The 26,015-nt window shown below is 34.1% G+C and overlaps 1 protein-coding gene across 16 annotated transcripts in view; it reads right to left on the reverse strand.

Moving 5' to 3' along the window:
- Mycbp2 (MYC binding protein 2, E3 ubiquitin protein ligase) overlaps positions 1 to 26,015 on the reverse strand; it is a 231,364-nt gene that overhangs the window by 157,386 nt on the left and 47,963 nt on the right. For all 16 annotated transcript variants that reach the window (XM_026788400.1, XM_026788403.1, XM_026788402.1 and 13 more), the window contains exons 5-17: positions 25,629 to 25,825; positions 22,963 to 23,205; positions 22,677 to 22,748; positions 20,927 to 21,023; positions 16,985 to 17,058; positions 16,722 to 16,860; positions 14,806 to 14,882; positions 13,817 to 14,021; positions 12,442 to 12,606; positions 10,087 to 10,245; positions 8,699 to 8,903; positions 4,148 to 4,293; positions 3,736 to 3,837 (exon numbers count right to left, since the gene is read on the reverse strand). In XM_026788400.1, the coding sequence (XP_026644201.1) occupies positions 3,736 to 3,837; positions 4,148 to 4,293; positions 8,699 to 8,903; positions 10,087 to 10,245; positions 12,442 to 12,606; positions 13,817 to 14,021; positions 14,806 to 14,882; positions 16,722 to 16,860; positions 16,985 to 17,058; positions 20,927 to 21,023; positions 22,677 to 22,748; positions 22,963 to 23,205; positions 25,629 to 25,825 (1,881 nt within the window). The remainder of the gene's footprint in view (positions 1 to 3,735; positions 3,838 to 4,147; positions 4,294 to 8,698; positions 8,904 to 10,086; positions 10,246 to 12,441; positions 12,607 to 13,816; positions 14,022 to 14,805; positions 14,883 to 16,721; positions 16,861 to 16,984; positions 17,059 to 20,926; positions 21,024 to 22,676; positions 22,749 to 22,962; positions 23,206 to 25,628; positions 25,826 to 26,015) is intronic.

Below are 26,015 nucleotides of genomic sequence, written 5' to 3' on the forward strand. Positions count from 1 at the left end.
TTGATATATATATCAAATTATATATATATATATATAAAGTATACTTATTTTGGGCCAATTCACAGGCAGGTAAAGAGAATGGAGAATCAATGGGAGCATTAAATAAGACAAAATTTTCAGACAACTATTAATAGTATAAACCAATAATGTAAAAATTATTCTTCGGACTGGTAAAGTGTTTGATATAGAAGCATGAGGACCTGAAAGAAAATTCTCAGAACCTACATTAAAAGGCAGGCATGAGCAAGGACATCTGTAACCCCAGAAGAGTAAGGCAGAGAGAAGTGGACAGCCAGAACTCTCTGGCTAGGCAGTTCAGCTAAAAAGGAAATTCTAGATATAAGGAAGAGACCCTTAAAGGTGCGGAATTTAAGGTGAAGGTGAAGAGTTACTGAGGAAGACATTTCCAACATCCACCCAGGGCCTCCACAAATGTTTACATGGATACATGATCCTGCTCACACACACATGCACAGACACACATACTACACATGCATTCCTCTCCTTCTCCCTCTCTTTCTCTCTCTCCCTCCCTCACTCCCTGTTCCTATTCCTGTCTGCGTCTGTCTCTTTCTTTCTCCCATTTATCCTTGGCAAAATTCTTTAAAAATTATAAGTAAATTTCAGCACAAAGGTGATTATTAAAATTGTATCTTATTAATTGAGGCAAGAATCCAAAATCAACCCATACAAAAATTAAATTTAAATACTATGGTATCCCTTCAATAGAAGAGATTTCAAATATTAAATTGAAACTTATGAAGCATTTTTATGAAAGAAACTGTTGATGCTTTTCTAAATTAAGAATTAATCAAAAATAAAAATAAAATGTTGCAAATGTATATATATCATATATAAATGTATATATAACAATAGGGCACTTCCATATATATATATATATATATATATATATATGGCCACTTCCCTAAATATATATATGCCCATATGTTTTAAATGCATAGATATCTCCAGAAATTGTATCTCAATTGAGAGAAATATGAAAACATCTAAAATAGACCAGTAACATTATTAACATAATGGGAACACTGTAGAACAAAGAAAATGATCTATCAAAATATAAAAAAGTTTATAACAAATCTATAAAACAAAATTCAGCATATAAACAGAAATATATAAAATGTTGATTAGAAGATGACAATGAAATAAGTAAAATTTGTAACTGAACAAAGAAAAGGACCTAAATTCTTATATTATTTCAATTATTTTATATGCAATAAAGAGTTTTAAAAAATTAGAAAGCATTATTAAAAAACAGATACAAATATGTATTATAGGAGAAAAATCACCTAAAATAACTATAAGCAAAATTATATATAAAATTTTAAAAGAAATAATACCAAAATTCTGTTTATAGATTTGCATGAAAATCTTTTTTAACTGATATACAGATTTTTTTTAACTGATACTTCCTAAATTGTCCATATATTTTAGTTTTAAAAGACTTTCATGTGGCATAGAAATTTGAACTAATACTGTATTTCATTTCAAATCAATCAAATAACACTTTTAGAGTCCTAGAAATAGAAATATCAATATGGCTACTTTAGAATTATAGACTGCAATAAATTTATTTTTATATTCTAATTTGTGACTAAAGAAATTTTTACGTATCAAAATGGAATCTGTGTTATTCTAGACAAGCAGAGGGGGACTTTCTTCATCAGAATCAAAATGTTGTAAGAAAAGGAACCACGTCAAAGCTAAAGCGGGAAAGAAAATGGACTACTCCCACCATGGCTCAGCAGCCATCACCACTGAGCACTTCACCAACAGTCACCAACATAAGTAGGCAGGCACAGCGGTTGCTCACTGAAGGGGAGGAACTGAGGTCAGGGAGGTTAAGTTCCCAAGGTTTATCCTTACAGTAGTATAGCTAGGCTATCACTGTAAATTATCCAGCTGAGGCTCCACTGGGAGTGACAGCATGAGACAACAGCTTGTGTCATATAAACAGTATTGAAATTGCACCAATGAACCTTAATAGGTTAATTGATTTTTGGGCTTTGATACAGAGCTAAGGGCTGAAATGTTGATCAACTTTGAAACAACTAAAACAGACTGAAAATATGATGAAGAAAACAAGTGAGTAACATAACTAAACCCTCGCCATACAGACATGGGTATAAGTTCCTCACTAATGAATACGTAAGAGTGGGAGCTGGAATGTTAATAGTGGGAGCTATCATCACTGTTCTTATATAGGAAGAGACAGACAAGCAGTCTTCTCCAGCACTGAACACTGACCACTCAACCAGCAGTGACTCACACAGAGAACAATGATGGAAAAAGACTCTGAACCACACTGACCTAAAATATTGGCTTACCAGTGTGGTATCACCAGAACCCCCGAAAATCTTGCTAAAGATCATTTTGTTAGGCCCTAATATCAAAGTCCCAGATTCAGCAGGACAGGGGGAGGGTCTGAGAACTGGTACTTGTGGTAAGTGCCCATATAATGATGCTCCATTTGAAACACACTGGAATAAGTAAAAGCTCTACTTTGGATAAAATCTATAAAATTACTGAGATTTTAAGTCAATTCATATGACCCAATCTAACAGACCAAAGAATAAAAAAATGCATAGTAAGAGAAAATAACCTTAAACAAAAATACTAATAAAAGAAATATACAACAGAATGTTTCCAAAGCATTTATGAAATGTAAATAAGAACAGTATATGCATTAACCTCATCAAAATATTTTAAAACTCATAACTTTATGTGCATGAAGTCAACAGTCAACACTGATTCTAAGTTCCTATAACAATAACCCCTACACTCCAAAAGTTTCTTAGATTTTTTTCAGGTACACCATTTTATTACTTAGTGTATTTCATAAAGAATAACTAAGAAAAAAATGGACAATGACGGTAATAGCTACCATGAGTTGATTAAAAACATGTAAAAGCAGTAATAAGCTTATTTCTGCACCAAATATCCTGTACTTTCTAAGAAATATTCAAGATATGTGATGTCAATACAGTTTGCTGATTAAGAATTTGCTTAACACAATAAGAGTACAGACTTTTTTTAAGATTTGTCTTAATTGTAGATAGAAACAATTCTGTGGGAGAACAATTTTAGTAACATTAATTTCTGCCTACTGGATACATATCGAAATCTCATTTATATACAACAAATATTAAATATATTTTCAGGCCAAGAAAGTGTCCCAAACAATAAGGAAATAATAAATAATAAGAGCAATACACCTGTCTTTGCAGATAAGACTTTTAACTCTCTTTTTTTTTTTTTTTTTTGTAAAATAAAAAGTCTAGGTTAAACTAAGTTTTGGCCCATGGTCAAATATAGATGAGACAAAAGTCTGAGTAAAACATTGATCTTTATATTTGTAATTCTCATTACTAATTGTATTTATATTTTACAATGGCACAATTTTTTTTTGAACAGTTTAACTGCAGACAGGCTTGGAATTTGTAGCAATCCTCCTGTCTTAACACTGGAGTACTGAGATTATAGGCATGAGCCATCATGCTGTTACATGGCACACATTTTACTGTGAGGTGAAATAAATGGATTTTTACTAGCATAATTAGAGATGTCACAAATACGTTCCTGTAGCTTTCACATGGTACTGGAATGTTACAAACTTTGTTGACTTCTTACAAAATGAGGGTATTCTGTAAATGTTTCAATGGTCTCAGAGAGAATATGAAAGTTTCCCTGCACCTTTTCTATGTCGCTACATCTTACCTCTTCCATCTTCTAATCTGTGCCTTCGAATGACACGTTGCCGTTTTTCTTCTTGCCGTAACTGAAGATGTTCTTCAATATTAACCCCAGGTACAGGGACAGCTAGACAATTGGCCAAGATAATAAAAGAGCACATTATATAGCATAAGCATATAATAGTTATACCTATGCAAAATTCAATAGAGTAAAAGCTAGCAAAAAACAACTTGATACTCAATGTTTTATTTTAAGAATTCTTTTCATAAAAAGAAAACAAAAAGAGTATCTTGCATGGCTATTTTAATTATCAAAAGTATTATGGTAATCATGGTAATTAGTGATTACCATGATTTTAACATGTATATGATAGAAAATATTTAAACTATAATAATTGCTGTTGAGGGCAAGATAGTCAACATAATAAATAAATTACCTAAAAGGAGGTCTAAAGGTATCATTTCTTTCACTGCATCAAGAATCCCTCTTTGTCTTGCCTCCTGACCATCCAGCTCTCTTGCACAAGCCTTGCAACATCCACACACAGCACAGCCAGATTCTCCTGAACCACAACCACAAATCCTATGTAGAAGCAAACAAACAAACAAAAACAGGCTTAGTTGAAAGTATTCTATAACCACCTTTCCAATGATTATAAAGGAAAGTAGGAATTTTTCAAAAAATAATGCGAATAATGAGTACAACTAATATATTTTTACATAAAATCAAAAACAGATGCTATTTCCATCCAGTTACCTATTACTGTACATTCTTCTACAAGTTTTCTCAGTAAGTAGCAACAATTTTAGCACTAAGAGTCAGGATGGACTGGTGGCTAGCAAACACAAGCTAAGGGGGTGCTGTCAGACTTCAGCGATCAGTCAGCTTATCAGCATTACGTTTGTCTCTTCCTCCTCATTCTTGGCATACTACCATGTCCCATTTTTTCTCTTTTCACTGAAGCTACTTAATTCACTGCTGCTTCTTTTTCACTTTCATACAAATTGAAAACCATATAATGTGTTTATTACAAAATAAAGAGAAAATTACTCCCTGAACTTGGCTAGGATGACACTGAAGAACTAATATCTTGGAAACACTGTTCACAGATGCAGAAATCATAGCTTTAATGATTTACTAGTTGGTCTTTTAAAACTTATAATAGCACTGTCACATGCATAGTAACACAGATTTGTAAAGGTACAAGAGCAAGATTTGTATGGCAGCAGTTCAAATGAACTGTTAATGTATCCTACAAAACTGGGAGATTTGAAGAACAGGCATCGATAACAATTTGGAAGATCATGTATTTTACAGTAATGAGTATGCTATAAGATTCCCTATTGATTTTTCAATTGAAATTGTTTTAAACTATCATTTATAAAACTGGTCTTTGAATTTCTCTAGATTGAAGAACAGAGATTTCTTACTCATTCTGAATTACATTGATATTTAACTAAAGACATTAAAATGAATAAAGAAAGTAAAACACTCTATAGATCAATAGCCTTCGGAAAAATTGGGGCAAAAATACCTAACTAAATACTAGCAAACCAAACTAAACACCATACTTCGAAGATAATATACCACGAGAGTGGGACTCCGAAAATGTAATATTGGAAAATCATATACTATACCACACTAACAGTATCAAAGGGGAAAATGCATAATTTTCTTAATCTACACAAAAATCATTTAACAAAATTCAACATAATTTTATTATTTAAGGAATTCAACAAACTAAAATGGCAGAAAACTACTTCAACACCTTCAAAGCCGCATATGAAAACATACAATGAACACTACACTCAATGAAGATGGAAGGCTTTTCCTTTCAGACTGGAAACAAAGCAAGGACTCCCATTTGATTAATTCTATTCAACACAACATAGCAGAGCTCTGCCTAAACAACAAATGGTGTTGGAAGGTTAGATATCCACATATGACACAATACTATTAGGTCTTTATCTACTGTCATATGCCATAGACAAAAATTAACTCAAAGGAATAAATGGAAGAACTAAAACTATAAAGAAGCTTTTCTAGGGGAAACAGGTAAAGGAACTAGGCACCAAGTCTGATGACCTGACTTTGATTGCTGCATATAAGGAGAGAGAAGTGAGTGACTCCTCTGAATCAAGCACTGACTTCCACATGTGCATGATGGCATGCACACAACAACAATATATACAATAAATGTGTTAAATTTTTTTCTAGAAAACAATTCATGATGTATCAGTGATGTTCTATGTATGGTAATGATTTCTTGAATTTAGTAATTTTTTTAGATAAGTCACTAAAGGCACAGGCAACAACACCACAAAAATAAACAAATTGGACTTATTTATTAAAATTATATAAAAAGTTAAAAATGTTTTTGTATTAAAAACTAGTATCAACAGAATTAAAAGCCAGGTCATAGACACATTTAAAATAATGTATTTCATGAGGGATTAAGATTTACAGTAAACAGACAACTACAAAAGTAAGTTTAAAAAAAAAGAAAAAAGAATAACCCAATTAAAGTCTTGGTGAAAGACTTAAATTGATAGTTCTCCAAAGAGCCACAGCTTGCTAAGAAACAAGTGAGAAGATACTTAGCATCACTACTCATCATGGAAACTAAAATCAAAACTAAACAGGAGCCATTTCACACACCTTAGGGGCCATAAAAGTCAAACAAATAAGACAGAGCTAGGAACAGAGAACATGGAGAAAACTAGAACATTTATGCACTCTTGGTGGAAATGCAAAGTGGTAGTTGAAGTAGAAAACACAGTAAAAATTTCCTGAACGATTAAAACTAGAATTACCATGATCTAGCAATTCCACTACTTTAGGTATAAACAAGAAGGCCAAACAGAATCCCCAAGAGTTAAACTGTCTACTTAAGCGTATGATAGTATTATTCACAATGGCTTAGATATGGAGGCAACTCTTGTCTGTCCGTGGACAAAAGCCTAAGGAAACATACATACATTTCAATTTCTTCTGAAGGAAGGAGATTCTGAACTGTGTTAAAATATGTATAAATTCTGATGACATTTTCCTAAGTGAATTAGAAAGTGAAAAGACCTAAAATCATATGTTCCACATGTATGACATCTTTAGAGTAAGCAAACAGAAAGTATAATGGTGGATAGAAGAGAAGAGGAAATGGGCAATAACTCTTTAATGAGTAGAGTTACAGGTTCTCAAGATGAACTACGTGTGTGTGTGATTATAGCATAACAGTAAGAAATACTAAAAACCAATGAAGTGTATATTTGTACACACAATACATTGTACTGATAACAATGATCGGTTTTATGCTATATATGCCTTACCACAAAAGAAACTGAAGAAAATGTCTAATACTAAATGCACTATAAATTATACAATTATTATATTATGTAACTATAATAATAAATTGTGATCTATGATGTTTGAAGTCATCTTTAAAAGCTCTTAGTACCCTAAATTTCTTCATATATTCATTTTGATTTTTTTTTTTTTTTTTTTTGTTTTTTCGGGCCAGGGTTTCTCTGTGGCTTTGGAGCCTGTCCTGGAGCCAGGCCTGTAGACCAGGCTGGTCTTGAACTCACCGAGTGCTGGGATTAAAGGCGTGCGCCACCATCGCCCGGCATTTTGATTTATTAACAAAAATTATTATACTTGACTATGTATAAGATAGGTACAGTCAATAAAAACTGTGTATCTGTGAAGGGGTATTTAAAGAAAATTAATTTTAGGAGGACACAGAAAATTCAGAAATAGGTCCATATTTCTGGATCCTTTATTCTGGATCAAGCTCAGAGTATGGGGGACTGAATTTTAATAAAAAAGGATGGGAAAGGTTTGAGGAAATAAATTCCAACACTGCTTACAGAGAAACATAGAATCATTGTAGATCAAAATTAATCAAAATAATCATGAAAGCAGCATGGGCCATACCGAGTAAAAGTAATAATGTCATGAAGTAAAAAGAAAATTAATAGAAATAGGCTAATTTAAATTATAGAGCTCATTAGAAACAAGTCTAAGTTATAATAATTAACAGTAAGTTTCCATGTGGTTATTTGGGAGCTGGCAAACAAGACAGAAAATCTGCCTACATATGATCTTTGCATTAACAATCTTATAGAACCCTATGTTAGGGTTTCTATTGCAGTGATAAATTCCACAACCAAAAGCAAACTGGAGAGAAAAGGGATCTATTACATTTCATAGTTTTACATCATAGTCTGTCATAAATGGAAGTCAGGGCAAGCACCTGGAGGTAGGAACTGATGCAGAACCCAAAGAAGAGAGCTGCTTACTGCTTGTCTTCATTGGCTTACTCAGGTTGCTTTGACAGGATCCTTTCATATCAATCATAATCAATACAATACCCCACAGACTTGTCTACAGACCAATCTTATAAAAGCATTTTCTCAATTAAGAAGCCCTCTTTCCAGGTATGTATAGGTCTATATGGTGTTGACAAAAAAAAACAAAAAAAAAAAAAACACTAAGCAGGACAAACCCTTAAAACAAGAGTCTATAAGTAGATAGATATGTACATTCTCTCTCTAAAGTTGCATCATGCCTTTCTACTCAAGCAACCCATATATTTGTTAATTCTACTTAGAAAAGATCAATTACATTTGGCATTTAGAAAGTTTAGAAAAAAATACAAATAAGGTTCAAGACTTGAGAAGAATTATAATTTAATTTTAAATAATGGCTTCAATAAATCAAATAAAAGGAAAGCAAACTTAAAGATGAACTCAATACAGCAGAAGATAATTGTAGTAAGTTTAGGGCTGAATGAGTAGTTCAGAGGTAGAGTACTTCCCTATTACGTACCAAGAAAGACCTGGGTTTGAACCCAAGACACCACTACCCTACACACATACACATAAAAGGTAGGTATGTACACTGAGATAACTTTGAAAAACAACAAAAAACAAAAACAAAAGCAAAGGGGGAATATGCTTGTTCTCTTCAGTAGGGAATCTTGTCTTACCCTCCAGGAACCCTGTCAGGACGGCCGCTGCTAACACAGCTGGCTCCGTAGCCCGTGCAATCTCCACATACTGTGCATACCATGCACTGCTCCAGCTTCCACTTATGCATGCCTGGAGGGCACATCATGGACTTCTCATCTTTTTCATCTAGTTCTTCTTCTAGGTCTTCATCCATTGCTGTTGCCATATTTTCAACTCCAAACCCTGTTAGACAGATCAGTTTATCATTTTATGTAGATTATTTCCATGTCTTAATTTCCATGCCTTATTTCCCACCTTAAGAACATACATGAAACCTGCTATAATCAAAGTTACAATTTACTTTATCTTATTCCTCATCAAACTTATTCATTTATCTCTTATGTTAGCATATAACCTAAGGCACAGACAGACAAGGTACCTATGTCTAATCAAGATATCAGCTTGGGGCTACAGAGGTGGCTAAGTCATTAAAAGGCCAAACTCACATAGCCAAGCAAGTATCCTTGTGGTATGGTACAGCATTCTTTGGACTCATGCCCAGGAGTAGAATAAATGGGTCTATAGATAGATTTGATTTGTAATATTCTAAGAAACTGCTATACTGATTTCTAATGTGGCTGTACATGTTTGCACTCCCACCTGCAGTGGAGGAGAGTCCCCCTTGTTCCACATTCTTGCCAGCACAAGCTGTCACTTGTGTTTTTGACCTTAGTCATTCTGATAGGTGTAAGATGGATTCTTGGAGTCATTTTGATTTGCATTTCCCTGATAGCTAAGAATGTTGACCATTTCTTTAAGTTCTTCTTAGCTATTTGAAATTTTACTTTAGGTAGAATACATGATTAAACAAAGATGATAATATTTGTTGATAACCTACTGCCAAAGAATAGTTAAAACTGAAGATAACCATTTGAAAATTCTGTTTTCCGTGAATAATTCATCATCAAAATGTTAAATTAAAGAAGTACTACTACTATTTATGTAGATTTTTAAAATATTAAACAGCTAGGAACATCACTTGCTCAAAAACTAAAAATATTATTTTTGCAAAGATACTTTTATCAATAGTTATTATAAAATAAAAATTGAGGGTTTTAAATTTATAAGAAATTAAAGGGTCATTCATTTAAAAGTATTTTAAACTGTTACTTATGTGAGTTTTACCTGCATGTATAAACATGTACCAGGGTGTCAGACTCCTGGAACAGAGTCACAGATGGAGTGAGTCACCCCACGATGGGGGAGACAGCACCTGGGTCCTCTGGAAGAGCAGCAGATGCTCTGCACTGCTGAGCCATCCCTAAGGCCAGAGTCATCGTTTTACAAAGAGTAAGATTCTTCACTATGTTCCAAAAAATTAATAAAAAGACACATGATTCTTAATATCTGAAAATTAAACTCCTACCTTTGCCTCCTTGGTTCATAGCACCCGTGTCTCGTCCACACTGTCCTTTATTATTTACACCAAATGTCCAAACCTCTCCATTCTTCATTAAAACACAAGTGTGAGCTTTGCCCATTGCTACCTGAGTTACAAAATGGCCTTTCAAGTCAGACACCAAACCTAGAAAAAAAAGATACAAAATTAACAAAAACAACAAAAATCATTTTGTACCTAAAGAACAACTTCAATGCAGAAGTTGTTTTCTTGGGAAAAATAATACACCACAAGAAAAACAGATGACTGAACTACTGGTAGATAATTATCAAAAACATTACATGTAGTTGGGACAAATATTTCCTGTAACATTATTTCCAGATAACTTCTCCTGCCTGCTTGTTCCAAGTGCCAATACCTTTGAACAGTACTCAGAAGGGCCAGTCCCTCACTAATATCTACTACAGGTGTAAGTAAGTCATGATCCTTAACGGTTTAGACTTTGCCTCAGGAAAAAAATAGTAAAACATTTATAATAGTATAATGAATCACTATTGTTTTCATAAAACCTGTAAGATTTTATAAAACAGTAATAGTATTTATTGTAAAAGCACACATGTTAATTTATTTACTTCCTGTAAATAAATTCAAGTGCATTCAAGTGTATACGTGTGTCCATGATACACATGGGTAGTTGGAAGACAACTTATAGAAGATGGTTCTCTCCTTTCATTGCCTGAGTCTTGAGGACTAACTAGGTCGTTAAGCTTAGCAGCAACTGATGTCGAGCAATCATCAGCCTTGAAAAGAGTGTTTTTGAACTCTTAATTTTTTCTTTGACAATCCACCCCAGTAATTCCTCAACTTCCCTCATGTTACTTTCAGTATGCTTTTCATAGCCATTTGCTACCCTTATTTGCAATAATTTTAAAATTACAGAAGCATCCTTAGCCTTATTAAAAAGTAATAATAGTAACAACTAAAGAGTTAGTTTTCTAAGATATAGTAAAAACATTTCCAAAACTTAAGGCAATTATTTAAGTTGTAAAAATTCCTAATTTCAGTATGTAGCACACTTGAAAAAATATGTATAATATGTATTTCATGGAACAAAGTTTGGTACTAATACCAAATGATTATACACTGAGCTCTTGTATGTTCTAGGTTTTATACAGAACATTTCTTGAATGTTCTTATAGACTTACAAAAATAAACTATGAAGTGGGTACTATCCTTATCCTCTTTTTAAGGGGGGGGGGGGGCAAAAGGAAAACTGAAAGTTCAGTAAAGGTTATCCAAGTAAAAACAGCTAGTAATAAATCTGACTGTCTACAGTCTGACCAGCACCCACAAGTTTACCATGAATAACTCTCTCTCTGCAAAAAGGCAGGGAGCTCTTGTCTGGTCCATCCAAACACTTACACATTCACACTCGGTTTCAATTAGTATTTTAGCATGCAACAGTTATGCCGAACATTATTTTAAAAACACTAATGTGCTAGCCCAAAGTCTGATTCACTGTAGCAATTTCAGCCCACTGAGAATCTGAATGTTACCACATTAAGTCAGCACTTCTATTACCTAGGAGCCATTCCAGCTAATAATTAACTGCTATAAATTTTCTACATGCTTAACTTCTCCATCCTTGCTTGGGACAATCACTTAACTTTCCTGTCATAAACTTCATTTATTCTGGCTTCCTTTTTACAGCAAAATTCAAAGGCATTTTACACAGGTCTCATGTAAAATCTTCCCAAGTGGGATGACTCATTCACTATATTCTTTGCTAATTACTAGGGGGAAAATCCAGCAACCAAGTAATATAAGGCTATCAGATTAGAACTTATAAATATAAAACTATTTAGCTACTTCTATCTCTCATATCTACTTCTTTAATTTTAGGTTTAGCAGTCAGGCACTTGATAAAAAGTCTTGAGACTTTGATATTATTGATGTTAGATATTAGACTAATAAATAAGAAAAATATTACTCCACTGTATAAGTGAGGAAACAGAGAATTCAATAATTTTTAATAAGCTGTTATAAAAAACTGACTGCTGATAGTGACTAACACTAACCCGAAGTATTGTTACATGAACACTTTAGTGGGAAGAGAAAGCTTTCCAGAAAAAGTGGCTAAGGGAAAGTTTGCGTCATCATACTTTGTGTGAAATGAATATCAGATCTTTAGCAACAAATATAAATAAACATATTTATATAAAACATATTCCCCAAAGTTTCACATTTGAATGAAAATGCCAAAAATATAGAGAAAGCATACTACAAATGTTAATTTTCTAGACACATCTATGTTATGCCCAATGATTCATATTGGAATATTTTTTGCATGAAAGTAAAGTAATTGTTAGATTTTTAACTTACTTGAACTATCAGAATAAATAGCATCTTTCCCAAACATGTATAGTTCTCCATCTTTAGAAATAACAGAACTACTTCCGTTATTGCAGGCTGTGTACACCACAATTTTTCCTTCCATTTTAATAATCTTTTTAGGTTTATAGGGTTTTGACTGCCGTCTGCTCTTAGCTAAAAAGGAACAAATAAAATGAATGTAAGGTATCTATATGCAAATAATAACAATGATATGAAACCAAACAAAATAAACAATTTGTTTACCTTTTTGATACACTTCAGTAAGTCTCAGAAAGGCTGGGGCTTACCACCAAGCAGATCATAAAGAGGACCTTGTTAGTCTCCTGCAGTCAGTTAATATTTAGGTTATCACTGACAGATCCTCTTTCTTTGTAGTGTAGTAAAATTCCCAAAAGGAAACACCAGTTTCCAATAAACTGGGAGTTTGAATCTCTACATTAACTTTTATCCATACAACTGCCACAACTTACATACCACCCTAACCCCCACAATATACACTTTTATCACCTTTTTTCTTTACAAGTCAATGTGCTTGTAAGAAAGATGATACACATATGAAAAAGAATAAATAGAAACATAAGTGATTAAAAAGTCACCATTCTCAAAAATTCTAGCATCAAAATAAATCAAACATGGAATGTCAACTATCTGTTCATTTGGTTAATCAATTTCCTGTGTGCTTTCAGAATAAAACCATGTTGTTATGCTATAGTTTAAAATACCACTATGGATTTCATATGGCTTGACACTGACACACATCTTGGAACTAGCTTCCATGAATGCTCTCTATTATCCAGGTTTCTAGGAGATGGTAATAAACTCTGTGGCTTTTTAAAGTGCTATCTCAGGGTAACTAATTTTCACTTAATTTTCCATTATGTATTGAGTTCAAAAAAACTAATCCCTGTAAGATGTTACTCCAAGGAATAGGAAGAGTTATTTGAGAGAAAAATAATGCTTTGAAGAAGGATATAAACAGAAAAAAAATCAGAACAAATTATATTTTCATTGCAGAACAAATGATTTCCTCACAGATAAAGAATCCCACAAACAGTTATCCATAATTATCACCTATGAACAAAGCTATATAAGGTTTATCCTTCTTTTGAAATACATGGTCCTTGCCAAGTTTTAGGTTTTTTTAAAGTAATCTACTAGAATAATTAAATGAAAAAAAATCACCAACCACCTATTCTCAGAACAGTCTTGTATCCATAAAGATAAAAATTCATTCACAAGAACTGCAGAGTGAAATAGACAACCACCTTTTCTTAGCGCATGCTTAACTGAACAAGCCCCATACACAGATAGGCTGCTGAGATGATCACACTAACATGCATAAGGGCCACTCTCAGGGACTTACTTGACTCCCCGTCTTCTCCTTTACTTGCAGATCCTGTAAAGAACACACTTCCATCCTCTGCAACCAAAAGGGCATGTGAGCCATCATGTCCAACAGAGAAGTGCACGATCTTGGGTGATTTGGTAATTGGTAGCTCAACCCATTTTCCTGCTGAAGGACCACCCTGTTTGATTCCAAGACTCTGGTACTTGCCAGTGTAATATATCTTGTATGTTAAAAAAAGAAAGAAAGAAAATTTAAAAAAATATATAAGACTTTCTTTGGAATGGTGCTGCAGGTTTCACAAGAAAGAAAAGTAAAAGCTTCCATATTTTATTGAAAGGAAAAATAATAAAAACTTGACAATTTTTATAGTATTCAAATTTCATAACCTGAGGGAGACAGAAATTGATGCACTCAAATTTATTTTTATATGTATTCTGAATAGTTAAAAATTTTTAAATTTTCTTAATTATATTTCCATAATTATATTCATAGGAGGAAATCCAAAAAATTTGTTACTAATATTCTAAGTTATATGTGACTGATAATTTATATTTCCAGAATTCCCTTAGTTATCATTCTTTCCTCTTCATATTTATTAGGCAAAAAAAACCCCACTTCAATCTAGATAGGTTAACATATACAATGCATAAGTTAATTAAACATGCTTCTATGTTATCTAAATTATAACTTGTATTTGTTTTGGACATTAAAACATTTAGAAATTTTTGATATATCAAAATAAATATAAAAATACAAACTTATACTAATTCAAAAATTAACGGAATCCATAATTAAATACTAGCAAAACTATAACTTTTTTAAAGTTTAAAATGTTTAGGGTCTTATATGTCACTACTCATGCATACTATTAGTTTCAACAGGAATAAAATTTACCATATAAAAACTAGGACAATATTTAAATATGTGAACTATGTGAATTAAGTAACAATTTGTACTGCCTCAAGGAGAAAAACTTAATTTTTGAAACAAAGTAAGCAATTTACCTTTCCATTTGCTGTTTTCATCAGTGCAAACTCTCGTCCTGCACCAAGTACTGCTGATTCCTCATCAAATCCTGTGCCTTCAATAAGACAGTACTATTAAATATGACTACATTTCTAACATAAGCAATTCTAATTACCACAATATACTCTATCAAATAATTTCAGTCAATTCAATTAGTATTGTTAAAATACAAACAGTCTGGATATGGTGACACACTTAAGCTGAGGCATGGGAACATGCTAGGCTACTTAGAAAGACTGTCACAAAATAGAACCTAGAGTGGCTCCCAGGAGCCCAAGGCAACGTCCCCAGTTAGTTCCTTGGGCAGCTGAGGATAGGGAACCTGAAATGACCCTATCCTATAGCAATACTGACGAATGTCTTGCATATCACCATAGAACCTTCATCTGGGGATGGATGGCGTTAGAGACATTGACCCACACTGGAGCACTGGACTGAGCTCCCAAGGTCCCAATGAGGAGCAGAAGGAGGGAGAAGATGAGCAAGGAAGTCAGGACACGAGGGGTGCACCCACCCATTGAGACAGTGGGGCTGATCTATTGGGAGCTCACCAAGGCCAGCTGGACTGTGACTGAAAAAGCATGGGATAAAACCGGACTCTCTGAACATGGCGAACAATGAGGACTGATGAGAAGCCAAGGACAATGGCACAGGGTTTTGATCCTACTTCATGTTCTGGCTTTGTGGGAGCCTAGCCAGTTTGGATGTTCACCTTCCTAGATATGGACGGAGGGGGGAGGACCTTGGACTTTCCACAGGGCAGGGAACCCTGACTGCTCTTTGGACTGGAGAGGGAAGGGGAGAGGAGTGGGGGGAGGGGGAGAAGGGTGGGAGGAGGGGGAGGGAAATGGGAGGCTGGGAGGAGGCGGAAACTTTTTTTCCTTTTCTCCATAAAAAAAACAAAAACAAAAAAAAAAAACAAAATATCATTACTTGCTAAAGTTTTTGAAGATATGATAGGCCCACAACTTCAAAAATAAAAGTTGTTCTAATCTTGATATATTTTAAATTACTACCAAATAACACTTTATAACAAAACATTAATAATTCAATGTCACCAGTAGTCAGTTAATTAAGGTATTAAAATATTTTTTCATTAAGCATAACATAGTAAACATCATAAGATATATATATATTAGATCATTTGCTCTTCATAATTACATTACCCATTTTCTTAAGTGAACAAATATAAAGCTTAGGAATTCATCCAAAACCTCTAGCTCTATGGTACTGAATTATAATATGAAATATCTGGGTATAAATTCAGATTCTTTGTCCTGAGCTTTTTTTTTTTTGTAAGAAAATTTCCTAAATTTAAAAATATGTGTACATACATGCATATATTTTCAAACAGTAAATTAAACTTTTCTCTGTAGTATATTTTATGATGCCTGGCCAATCATACAGGCAACCAACGATTCTATGAAAAAATAGAAAATTTGAGCTCAACTTGGCAATTTTCCCATGGAAAGGAATATATACAAAAAGAAAATATGTGAGATTAAAAAACTAATGGCAAGATTATTAAACTCCCAAAGATGAAAAATGTAAAAGGCAGAACTTGTATAGATTCCCTAAGTTATAGAACTTCACTAATAAATCTCCAGTGGGGTTAGTAAATGACACCAAGCATTGTCCATCCATAATCCTTAATAAACATTTATTTTTTTTTGCCTATTCAAATTGATAGTGGGAAGTATTATTACTAGTTACTTTTCTTAACACTTTCTAAGAACTTGTCTATTTACAGGCTGCATTTCCTGATTACTTCTATATATTAATCATAAATTTTGTTTCATAGGCACAATAATCACTAAATTATAAATCGAACTGATGAATACACAAAGAGTTTTTAAAAGTAATAAAAAAAGACAGACTTATTTTGTCATCTTACTTATTATATGCAAATCTTTTTCCAAATCAAACAGTGATATTCCACAGGCATGTAAGCATTTCCTGGCCAGTTTAAGCTGTAATTCTTGTTGTAGTACAGGTTCAGTACTTGTGGCAAAAATTCTGACAACAAAGCCATCCTTAAAAGAAAAAGTCCAGAATATTACATTGCATAAATCAGTCTTCTGGAAGTTAATAAAAACCAAGTAATTTAAGAAAAAGTGGTTTCATTCACAACAACAACTGATGATCCCAAGAACTTACATCTCTTGAAGCAGCTATCTGATTAATATACTCTCCATCAGTAAATAAAATATTTTGACCTTCAGTGTGGCAATCTATACAAATGAAAGAAAAAGTAATTATATTACACAACAAATAAGCCAACTCGTGGAATTATTTTACTCCTCTGTTGAAGTCAGAATGAGAGTTCTTCACACGATAAGAATAGACTTATACTCAAAAAAAGACTTTTAAAACTGAGAATTACAAATTAAGAAAAAAAATATTTCAACTAAGAGTTCTGGTCGCACGTTGTGCTTATATTCATAAAGCTTGCATAATCAAGGATCTGAGAGCCCACCTAATTTCAAAATGTATTAGTATCAGGTACAGTCTGAGGGCTGAACATGCATCTTGATAAACAAATAATGTTGGTTATGATCATTTCAATACAATCACATGCAATGTAGGCAACACTACCATCAGACATATATTACATTACAGTCATTAGTGTCACAGAAATACAGAGAGATCTAAAGCTTCTGTATTTGAAGTCTATGGTGTCCAGCTGCAGATATCCCTTGCTTTACAGAATAAATGTCAAAACTACTTATATATTCCCCATGTAGAAAGTCAATGAGTATTGCAGCAAATTTAGTATTTATAATGTTCTAGACTTTCTAACTTTAACCTTCTCATATCCAACAAATCTATACTCATCTTACTTTTTGTCTCAAAACAGCCAAATACCTCAGCTAACACCCATATTTGCCAGCATTGAACATATCTCTATAAATAAACAGTGCACTGTACATGTTGATCAAATTATAATTGTGACAAGGGATACCAGTATCACAGAAGGACACTGGAACATGTGTTAGTGACTGCTGCTAAATAACACAAAACTATAAGCAAAAATCAACATCGGTATAAATTGTATCCTATGAGAAAACAAGTACTCAGCAAGCAAGTCTAAAAGCACACACACACTTTCTACAGTAACCATGGAGAACTAGGATGAACCTCTCCATTAATCACAATAAAAAAGAAAATACATTTCTAGTTCAACCTGAATCAACAAAACATAAAAGTCTGGGTTTTGGAATATGGAAATGGAGCCCACCCAAATAAGCTAAATCTTTGCCCAAGAGCTTCATACTAGCATACTTCCTTATTATAAATATGCAAAACACAGGCAGACCCTTACCAAATAGAGAATTCAGTGATCACAAACTGGAAATAGAAACTGGGAGACAAGGCCCACTGGTAGCCCAAGAGACTTGGTAATCAAAGAGAGGAGAAATCGAAAGAAAGAGTTCCTAGTCCACTGTACAGAATACAAAGAGGCGCAAGAAAGATGCTTCTCAAGCTCTAAGCAGTAAGATTTTAAACTAAAAAGCAAAGAAGAAAAACTCATTATAATTTCAGATAAACGCAGGTGTGAGGGAATGAAGTGGCGCAAGAAGAGTAGCAAAACAGCCTCATATTCTGAGGCACCCTGTCACCAGACATGGACAGTAAATGACATAAGAACACAATCTGAAAGAAAATTGAAATATAAAGAATACAATGTAATTCAACAAGGGGTGTCCATCCACCCTGCAGTGAAATAGCTATAAGACTAACTAGAACATGAACTGGATGAATTATCAGTTTATGTTCACTCTAAACATGGCATCCATTAGCACCTACAAATCTGCCAGTTTACTACTGCTCTTCGTGATGAAAGGCTAGAGAGAAGAGTTGTCCCTTCCCAGGGAGAAAGCAAATGGCTTTATTGAAGAAAATGCATTCCATGCCAAAGAAATGAGCAAATGATAACATGCTTCTTCAGACTTGAGGGCTGAGTCTTCTTGTCAGGTCATATCAAGATTTTCTCTTGATCCTTTCTTTATCCACTGTGTAATATTTTAAGGCAGCATCTTCAGGAATGTATCAAGCAACATCTGCAAGCTTGGAAGACACACAATCTGGGACTATTCTCCCAAAGTTTGATTTGTTCTTCACTGTGAGCACAGGACATATTTATGAAACACAGAAAGCCACACTTGTATGGTTAAAATTTGCATTTATGTTAAATGATGCAGAATTTAAACCGAATAAAGACATTGACAAATAAATTTTAAATATGGTGAATTAAAAAACACCTTTTTAGGTAGTTATTTTTAAGTTTTCCTTTTAGTTACAGTCTTTATGAATGAAATGGGCAGAAGCTACTCTTTTGTACCAATCTACTTAGGAGAACATGTTTTGTCAATAAAGAACTTTTCTTCTATGACATCATCCTAAAATAAATGGTACAGAGACGAGAGAAAAGATGATCTTCCCATTGTAATTTTTGTAACAACCCCCCCAAAACAAAAAGAAAGACAAAGAAAGAAAATTGGAAGACTTCCATTTCAATATATAGTAATCAATAAAACATAATTTGTAATAATAAAATGATGATGCAAAAGTTTAAGACCTGAAAAAAAAATTCCATAATATGTGAAAGGGTAAGTTCAAAAAACATGTAGAATATGATTTTTATGACTATATACATATGCTTATCAGTTTTATGGGAATATATGTTTTTATAAAAAATATTTTTCAGATCAGTCGGGCATGATAAATACATGCCTTTAATGCCAGCACTCAGAAACAGGTGGATCTCGATGATTTCAAGGCCAACCTCCTGGTCTACACAAGTTTCAGGCTAGGCCAGTCAAAGCTGCATAGTGAGACCTTGTCCTTAAAAAAAAAAAAAAAAAAGAAAGAAAGGAAAAAAGAGAAAGAGAGAGGAAGGAAGGAAGGAAGGAAGGAAGGAAGGAAGGAAGGAAGGAGAAAGAAAGAAAGCAAGCAAGCAGAAGAGGAGAATAATATAGGGAAACTGGAACTGGGGGTAGAAATACATTTAAAGTATATGACATACATGTAAAAAATGTCCTAAGGAGACCATTGTTTTGTGCAACAAATATATGCTGATACTTAAAAACATTTCTTAATTTGTTATTATTAAACAAATGACACAATCCAAGTCATTCAAAAAACAAAAAGTGGACTCTGATAAGAGCTATTACAGGATGATTTTGTGAGGCCACTTATACAGACATGAAATGTTTCATTTGTTCTACGATGGTGTCTATATATTACTTTGGGAAAATGCAATAATATAAAAGTTCAAATCATTTTCTAATGAAGCTATAATAATACCTTAAAACTTGACAAACAGACAATAATCAGTTATCTCTCTCAATGTGTTCTTTTTTAAAAAATAAATCTCACATTTTTAAGAGATCAAATACTTAGGAATATTTGAATGTTTGCCATGAGGTTAACAAATACACTGAATATTAAGATTTTAATGTGACCAACTTTAGAAAGCAGCAATGGTATAAGCAAATTTAAAGAGTTTCCAACAAAGAATATTTGTACATTTACCTAGTGCCTCAGAACCCAGACAGCACGTAGTATAACTGCATGAACTAATTGGACTGTGCCCCAAGTCTGTGTATCAGAGCCATAGTAAGAAGTGGGCATGATGGAATGTTCAGTTTCCTGACCACCTTCAGCACTCTCACTGCAAGTCCTTGAAGACAGAGGAGACCCCTAGTGCACTGTTAAGGTGATAAATAACCAAAATTCCTCTGGTATTGGGCAATGTGAGCATTAAAGTAGTGGTTCTAGTAAAAGCAACAAAATAACACTACTCTGCTAAGTGAGCAAATAAAGTCTTGATGGGTAAGGGTAGGATGTTAAAGCATGTAGATGGGTATGAATTAGAAATAAATATTAAACGTCATTTCACTTTGTTTCTGATGTCTAGTACCTTCAAATATATTCATTTATTGTAGGTTGTAAAATGTTTTACATGTCACAATACTTAAGAATTCATTTTTAAGCAAGGAATATTCTTTGTTAATTACCATTTACATGTTTAAATATCCTAGCATGCATGTTTTTTAAAACTACTTATGAAGAAAAATATGGTTAGATAAAACATACCTGGTAACATTACAGTACCATCTTGTTCCAGTGTTTCAGGACTTATTCTTATGGCTGTCATACTGTGGTTATTCACATCTCGATATAATAAATAACCCTGGAAATAAAAATATTATATATGTATATATATTTTAAGATATGTCTTCATTACAAAGAGAAAAAGCAGCTGTATGGCTATGTATATTTTGTTGATGCATAATAAATTAATAAAGCCATCTAAGGGATAGAAACGATTAAAATGTAAGAACAGGACTCTATTTTAGATGGAATGCAAATGAGGAAAAAGTTAAGGTCAACCTCTGGCCTTTACAAGAACGTGCCATATGCATACACACCCATATATCACAAACACTTGCATGAGCACACACACACCACACATACATAATAAATTCTAACTCTTAAAACTAATACACTGGCCATATTATTTCCTAGATAAAACATAAGTGTAAATTAATGAGGCAGATGTTTGGGTACACTGGGTTTTAAAAGATAATCACTTTAATATAAATTTTCAAAATACATCAATAATTGATATAGCAGAATAATTCTTCACATGCGGTTTGAATGAGAATGTTCATGTTTAAATGCTTGGCCTCCAGTTAGTGGAACTATTTGGTAAAAATTAGTAGGTATGGCCTTCTTGGAGGAAGTATGTCATTGGGGATATGCTCTAAGTTTTCAAAAGCCTACTCTACCTCTCTCTCCTTCCTTCCCTCCCTCCCTCCCTCTCCCTCCTTCCGTTCCTTCCTTCCTCGCTTTCTCCCTCATTTCCCCCCTTCTCTCACTCTCTGTCGGCCTACAACTTGAGGATCAGATGTGAGCTCTCAGCTAATTGCTTCAGTACCGTCCCACCATGATTGTCATGTACTAGCCCTGTGAAACTGCAAGGAAACCCTAATTAAATGTTTTTCTTGATAAGTTGCCTTGGTCATGATGTCTATTCACAGCAACTGAACATTAACTAAGGCAATGTGACAAAGTTGTCACGTTGTAGGTTCTTTAGTTTTCAAAGTACTTTCAAATGTCCTTTTATCATTTTATGCTGACAGCAGATTCTGTTAGCTCAAGAAGTCATAAAGTATAGGGAAAACTTTACTCTTTATCCTTCCCAAAGAAAACTGGGCTTTGTCTTACAGACAGGGAAACAACAGAATTACATATTTCTGACTCTTTCTCTCCATCTTTCATTTACTTTTCTTCGTGAGAGGAGGAGTGACTGTATCCGGTGCTAAAACAGTACTGCAGAAGAGACCACAGCATTCAGAAAGCACCATGGGGTGAGTTTTTGCATGCATCTCTAGCAAGTGCTGTCCCCTAAAAAGTGTTTGCTAGAAGGAACAGGATCTAGACATAGAATGCAAGAGTTTATGGCAAGGAGTCCTAATATGGTTTCAGAAGTCACTTATTCATTTTCAATTCAGATTTGCTAATGCAAAAGGTGGTCTTTGATTCTTAGCTCCAGATTTGCTTAAAGGAGAACTCCAAAGGAGGTATTTTCAATTCCCACTCTGAAGGTAGTAAACAACAGAGCTAAGTAAACTGATTTTTCTTTAGTCGCTCAGCTACAAAAACAGAGCCAGGATTGTAGTTGTAGCACCTATGAATCTGAGTTTACACTCCTTACCCTGCTCTGCACCATTACCTAGCCATATTAATAAAAATACACCATTCCTGTATAATTCATTCAACGAGCACAAACCATATGTTTTAAAAGGAAATATAATTTCATTTATTAAGGATATTTTCCTACCTGGGCATACCCTAACCAGGATTTTTTCTCTTTTCTGTTTCTGATACGGGATGTAGAATTATATATATGGCCCTGTAAAATAACAAAAATTTATCTAAGTACAGATTAATAATTAAAAAACAATAAAATAATAAAATATATGAATAATAGTTAATATATGCATTTCAATTATAATTTTCAAGTAAAAACCAAAATTAGTACTAAAGGGTTTAGAAACAGAATATAACTCAATTACTGAGATATGGCTATTACTGTTATAATCAAGAACTGTACAGAATTACATTACCCTAACTGTTCCACTGTATCCAGAGCCTATTTTGTATAATCCATCCTTGCATAAGAGGTAAAGAAAAAATCCATCATTCTGAAGCAAACACTGGTCATCTTCATCAACAGATACTTCTTTTAATGGCCATTTGTGCATTAGAGCTGCTTTCTTAATGCCATTGCTAAACCAGTCCTGGATTTGAATCTTTCCAACCAAAACTGCCTGTACACTTCTCTGTAGTGAATTTAGTATCGTTGGCACCTATTCAAAAGAGAAGAAATCAAAAGACAATTTAAATTGCTTTCAAACCCAAAACAGGCACGATAAAGATATTATTTATGACAAAACAAGTTATAAAGACTGATGCATGTTTGGCAGGCTTGCAAAGGTACAAACTAAAAGTTCATCTATAAGAAGTAACCCTCAAGCAAATGGGAATGACTTCTTTAAGGATTCTATCCCTTCCTTCTATAAAGTCTTGGCTAGGATGCCTTTTCTCTGTCTTTACTATCTATCATTACTTTGTGGAAATCAGACCATGGTAACATACTCTGTATTGTTTGTTTGTTTTATTGATTTTATTGAGCTATACATTTTTCTCTGCTCCCCTCCTTGCCTCTCCCCTCACATTCAACCCTCTCCCAATGGTCCCCATGTTCCAATTTACTCAGGACATCTTGTCTTTTTCTACTGCTCATGTAGATTAGATCCACGTATGTCTCTCTTAGGGTCCTAATTGTTGTCTAGGTTCTCCAGCGTTGTGATTTGTAGGCTGAATTTCTTTGCTTTATGTCTAAAAGCCACGTATGAGTGAGTACATATGATATTTGTCTTTCTGGGTCTGGGTCACCAGACTCAAATGATGTTTTCTAGATCAATCCATTTGACTGCAAATTTCAAGATGTCATTATTTTTTTCTGCTGTGTAGTACTCCATTGTGTAAATGTAGCACATTTTCCTTATCCATTCTTTAGTTGAGGGGGCATTTAGGATGTTTCCAGGTTCTAGTTATGACAAACAAAGCTGCTATGAACATAATTGAGCACATGTCCTTGTGGTACAATTAAGCATTTTGGATATATAATTTGGATATATACCCAAAAGTGGTATTGCAGGATCTTGAAAAAGGTTGTTTCCTAATTGCCTGAGAAATAGCCATACTGATATCCAGCTTGCACTCCCACCAGCAATGCAGAAGTGTTCCCTTTACCCTACAACCTCTCCAGCATAAGCTGTCATCAGTCTTTTCATCTTGGCCATTCTTACAGGTGTAAAATGGAATCTCAGAGTTGTTTTGATTAGCATTTCTCTGATGGCTAAGGATGTTGAGCATTTCCTTAAGTGTCTTTCAGCCATTTTAAATTCCTCTGTTGAAACTTCTATGTTTAGCTCTGAATTCCATTTTTTATTGGATTATTTGTTCTTTTGATCACCAATTTCTTGAGTTCTTTGTACATTTTAGAGATCAGACCCCTGTCTGATGTGGGGTTGATGAAGATCTTTTCCAATTCTGTAGGCTGCCGTTTTGTCTTGTTGACCATGTCCTTTGCTTTACAGAAGCTTCTCAGTTTCAGGAGGTCCCATTTATTAATTGTTTCTCACAGTGTCTGTGCTACTGGGGTTATATTTAGGAGATGGTCTCCTGTGCCAATGCATTCAAGTGTACTTCCCACTTTCTCTTCTTTGAGGTTCAGTGTGGTTGGCTTACATGTTGAGGTCTTTGATCCATTTGGACTTGAGCTTTGTGCATGGTGATAGATATGGGTCTATTTTCATTCTTCTATATGGTAACACACTGTTTTATTATACACTCCCTTTCTTATTCTCTATTCATGGTTCTTGTTTCCTCTTTTTCTGCTGGATTCTATATTGATGGAGGAAGGTCATTGGTTGATTTAATAAAGAAGCTGCTTGACCTGATAGGTTAGAACGTAAGTGGGAGGAGCAGAATACTGGGCGGAAGAGGAAGTGAGGTCAGACTCCACAGCTCTCCTCTCAGAGAGACACGATGCTCCACTCTTGCGGGCAGAGGCGAGAGCTCTGCTCTCTGAGGCACACGCGATGAAGCTCCGACCCAGGATGGACGTAGGCTAGAATCTTCCCGGTAAGCGCACCTTGGGGTGCGACACATATATGATTGGAAATGGGTTAGTCCAGGTGCGAGAGTTAGCCGAGAAAAGGGCTAGTGCTAAAGAGTCAAGCAGTGATTAAATGAATACAGTTTGTGTGTTGTTATTTCGGGCATAAGCTAGCCGGAGGCGGCCAGGGTGCTGGAGACACAGCCCACGGCCCCTATTACTACACTATATAATTTCTTTCACTTTTATCTTTAGCTCACTATTTGCATCTTCAACCATACTACCACTATTTAACCCCCCTTCAATTTTCTAATTGTAGTTATTTGATTTTTTACCTCCTTGAGTTAAATTTCATTTTTTCCTAATCTGACTACGTCTTATACTGTATTCATTAATCATAGTTTAAATATTTGGAATTTTTTCAAAATCCATTTGCTATTTTCATGATACAGAATTAAACACTCATGAAGCTTAAATCAAATGATGTGCATTATCTATACATCAACCATGGAGAGATCAAAATATTAAATAACTTAAAAATTTAGAGAATTTCTACTGACAAAGTGAAGAAAAGTGCAATTTGGCACCTTCTAAATTTCTTAATACCTGGATAGTTTGGCAAGCATGACTCCCATTGTTGGTTAGTATAGCAGAGATGGCCTGGAGTGTCCTTCCGGTTTCTCCCCAAGAAGCTACCAGACTAAAGAGGCAAGCACAGGAGAGTGCTGTGAGGGACTGTCCTGTGCTGTCGTTCATCCCAGTACTCCGAACAGTAATTTCCAAAAGGAGCTGGAAGAGAGACTCTGTGGATAAAACAAGATTCAGTTATACTCATTTGAGTTGCAGAGAAATATATATATTTCACTATATATAAAATGTAAGGCATCTCAAACTATTATTTTGTAGTAGCTTTTGTTTAGTCAACCCACTCCACAATCAAAGCATTTATATAACAAGGGATTAGAAAACATTTAGTTGGGCCGGGCGGTGGTG

Source organism: Microtus ochrogaster, unplaced genomic scaffold (genome assembly GCF_000317375.1).
Source record: "Microtus ochrogaster isolate Prairie Vole_2 unplaced genomic scaffold, MicOch1.0 UNK2, whole genome shotgun sequence".
Taxonomy (NCBI): domain Eukaryota; kingdom Metazoa; phylum Chordata; class Mammalia; order Rodentia; family Cricetidae; genus Microtus; species Microtus ochrogaster.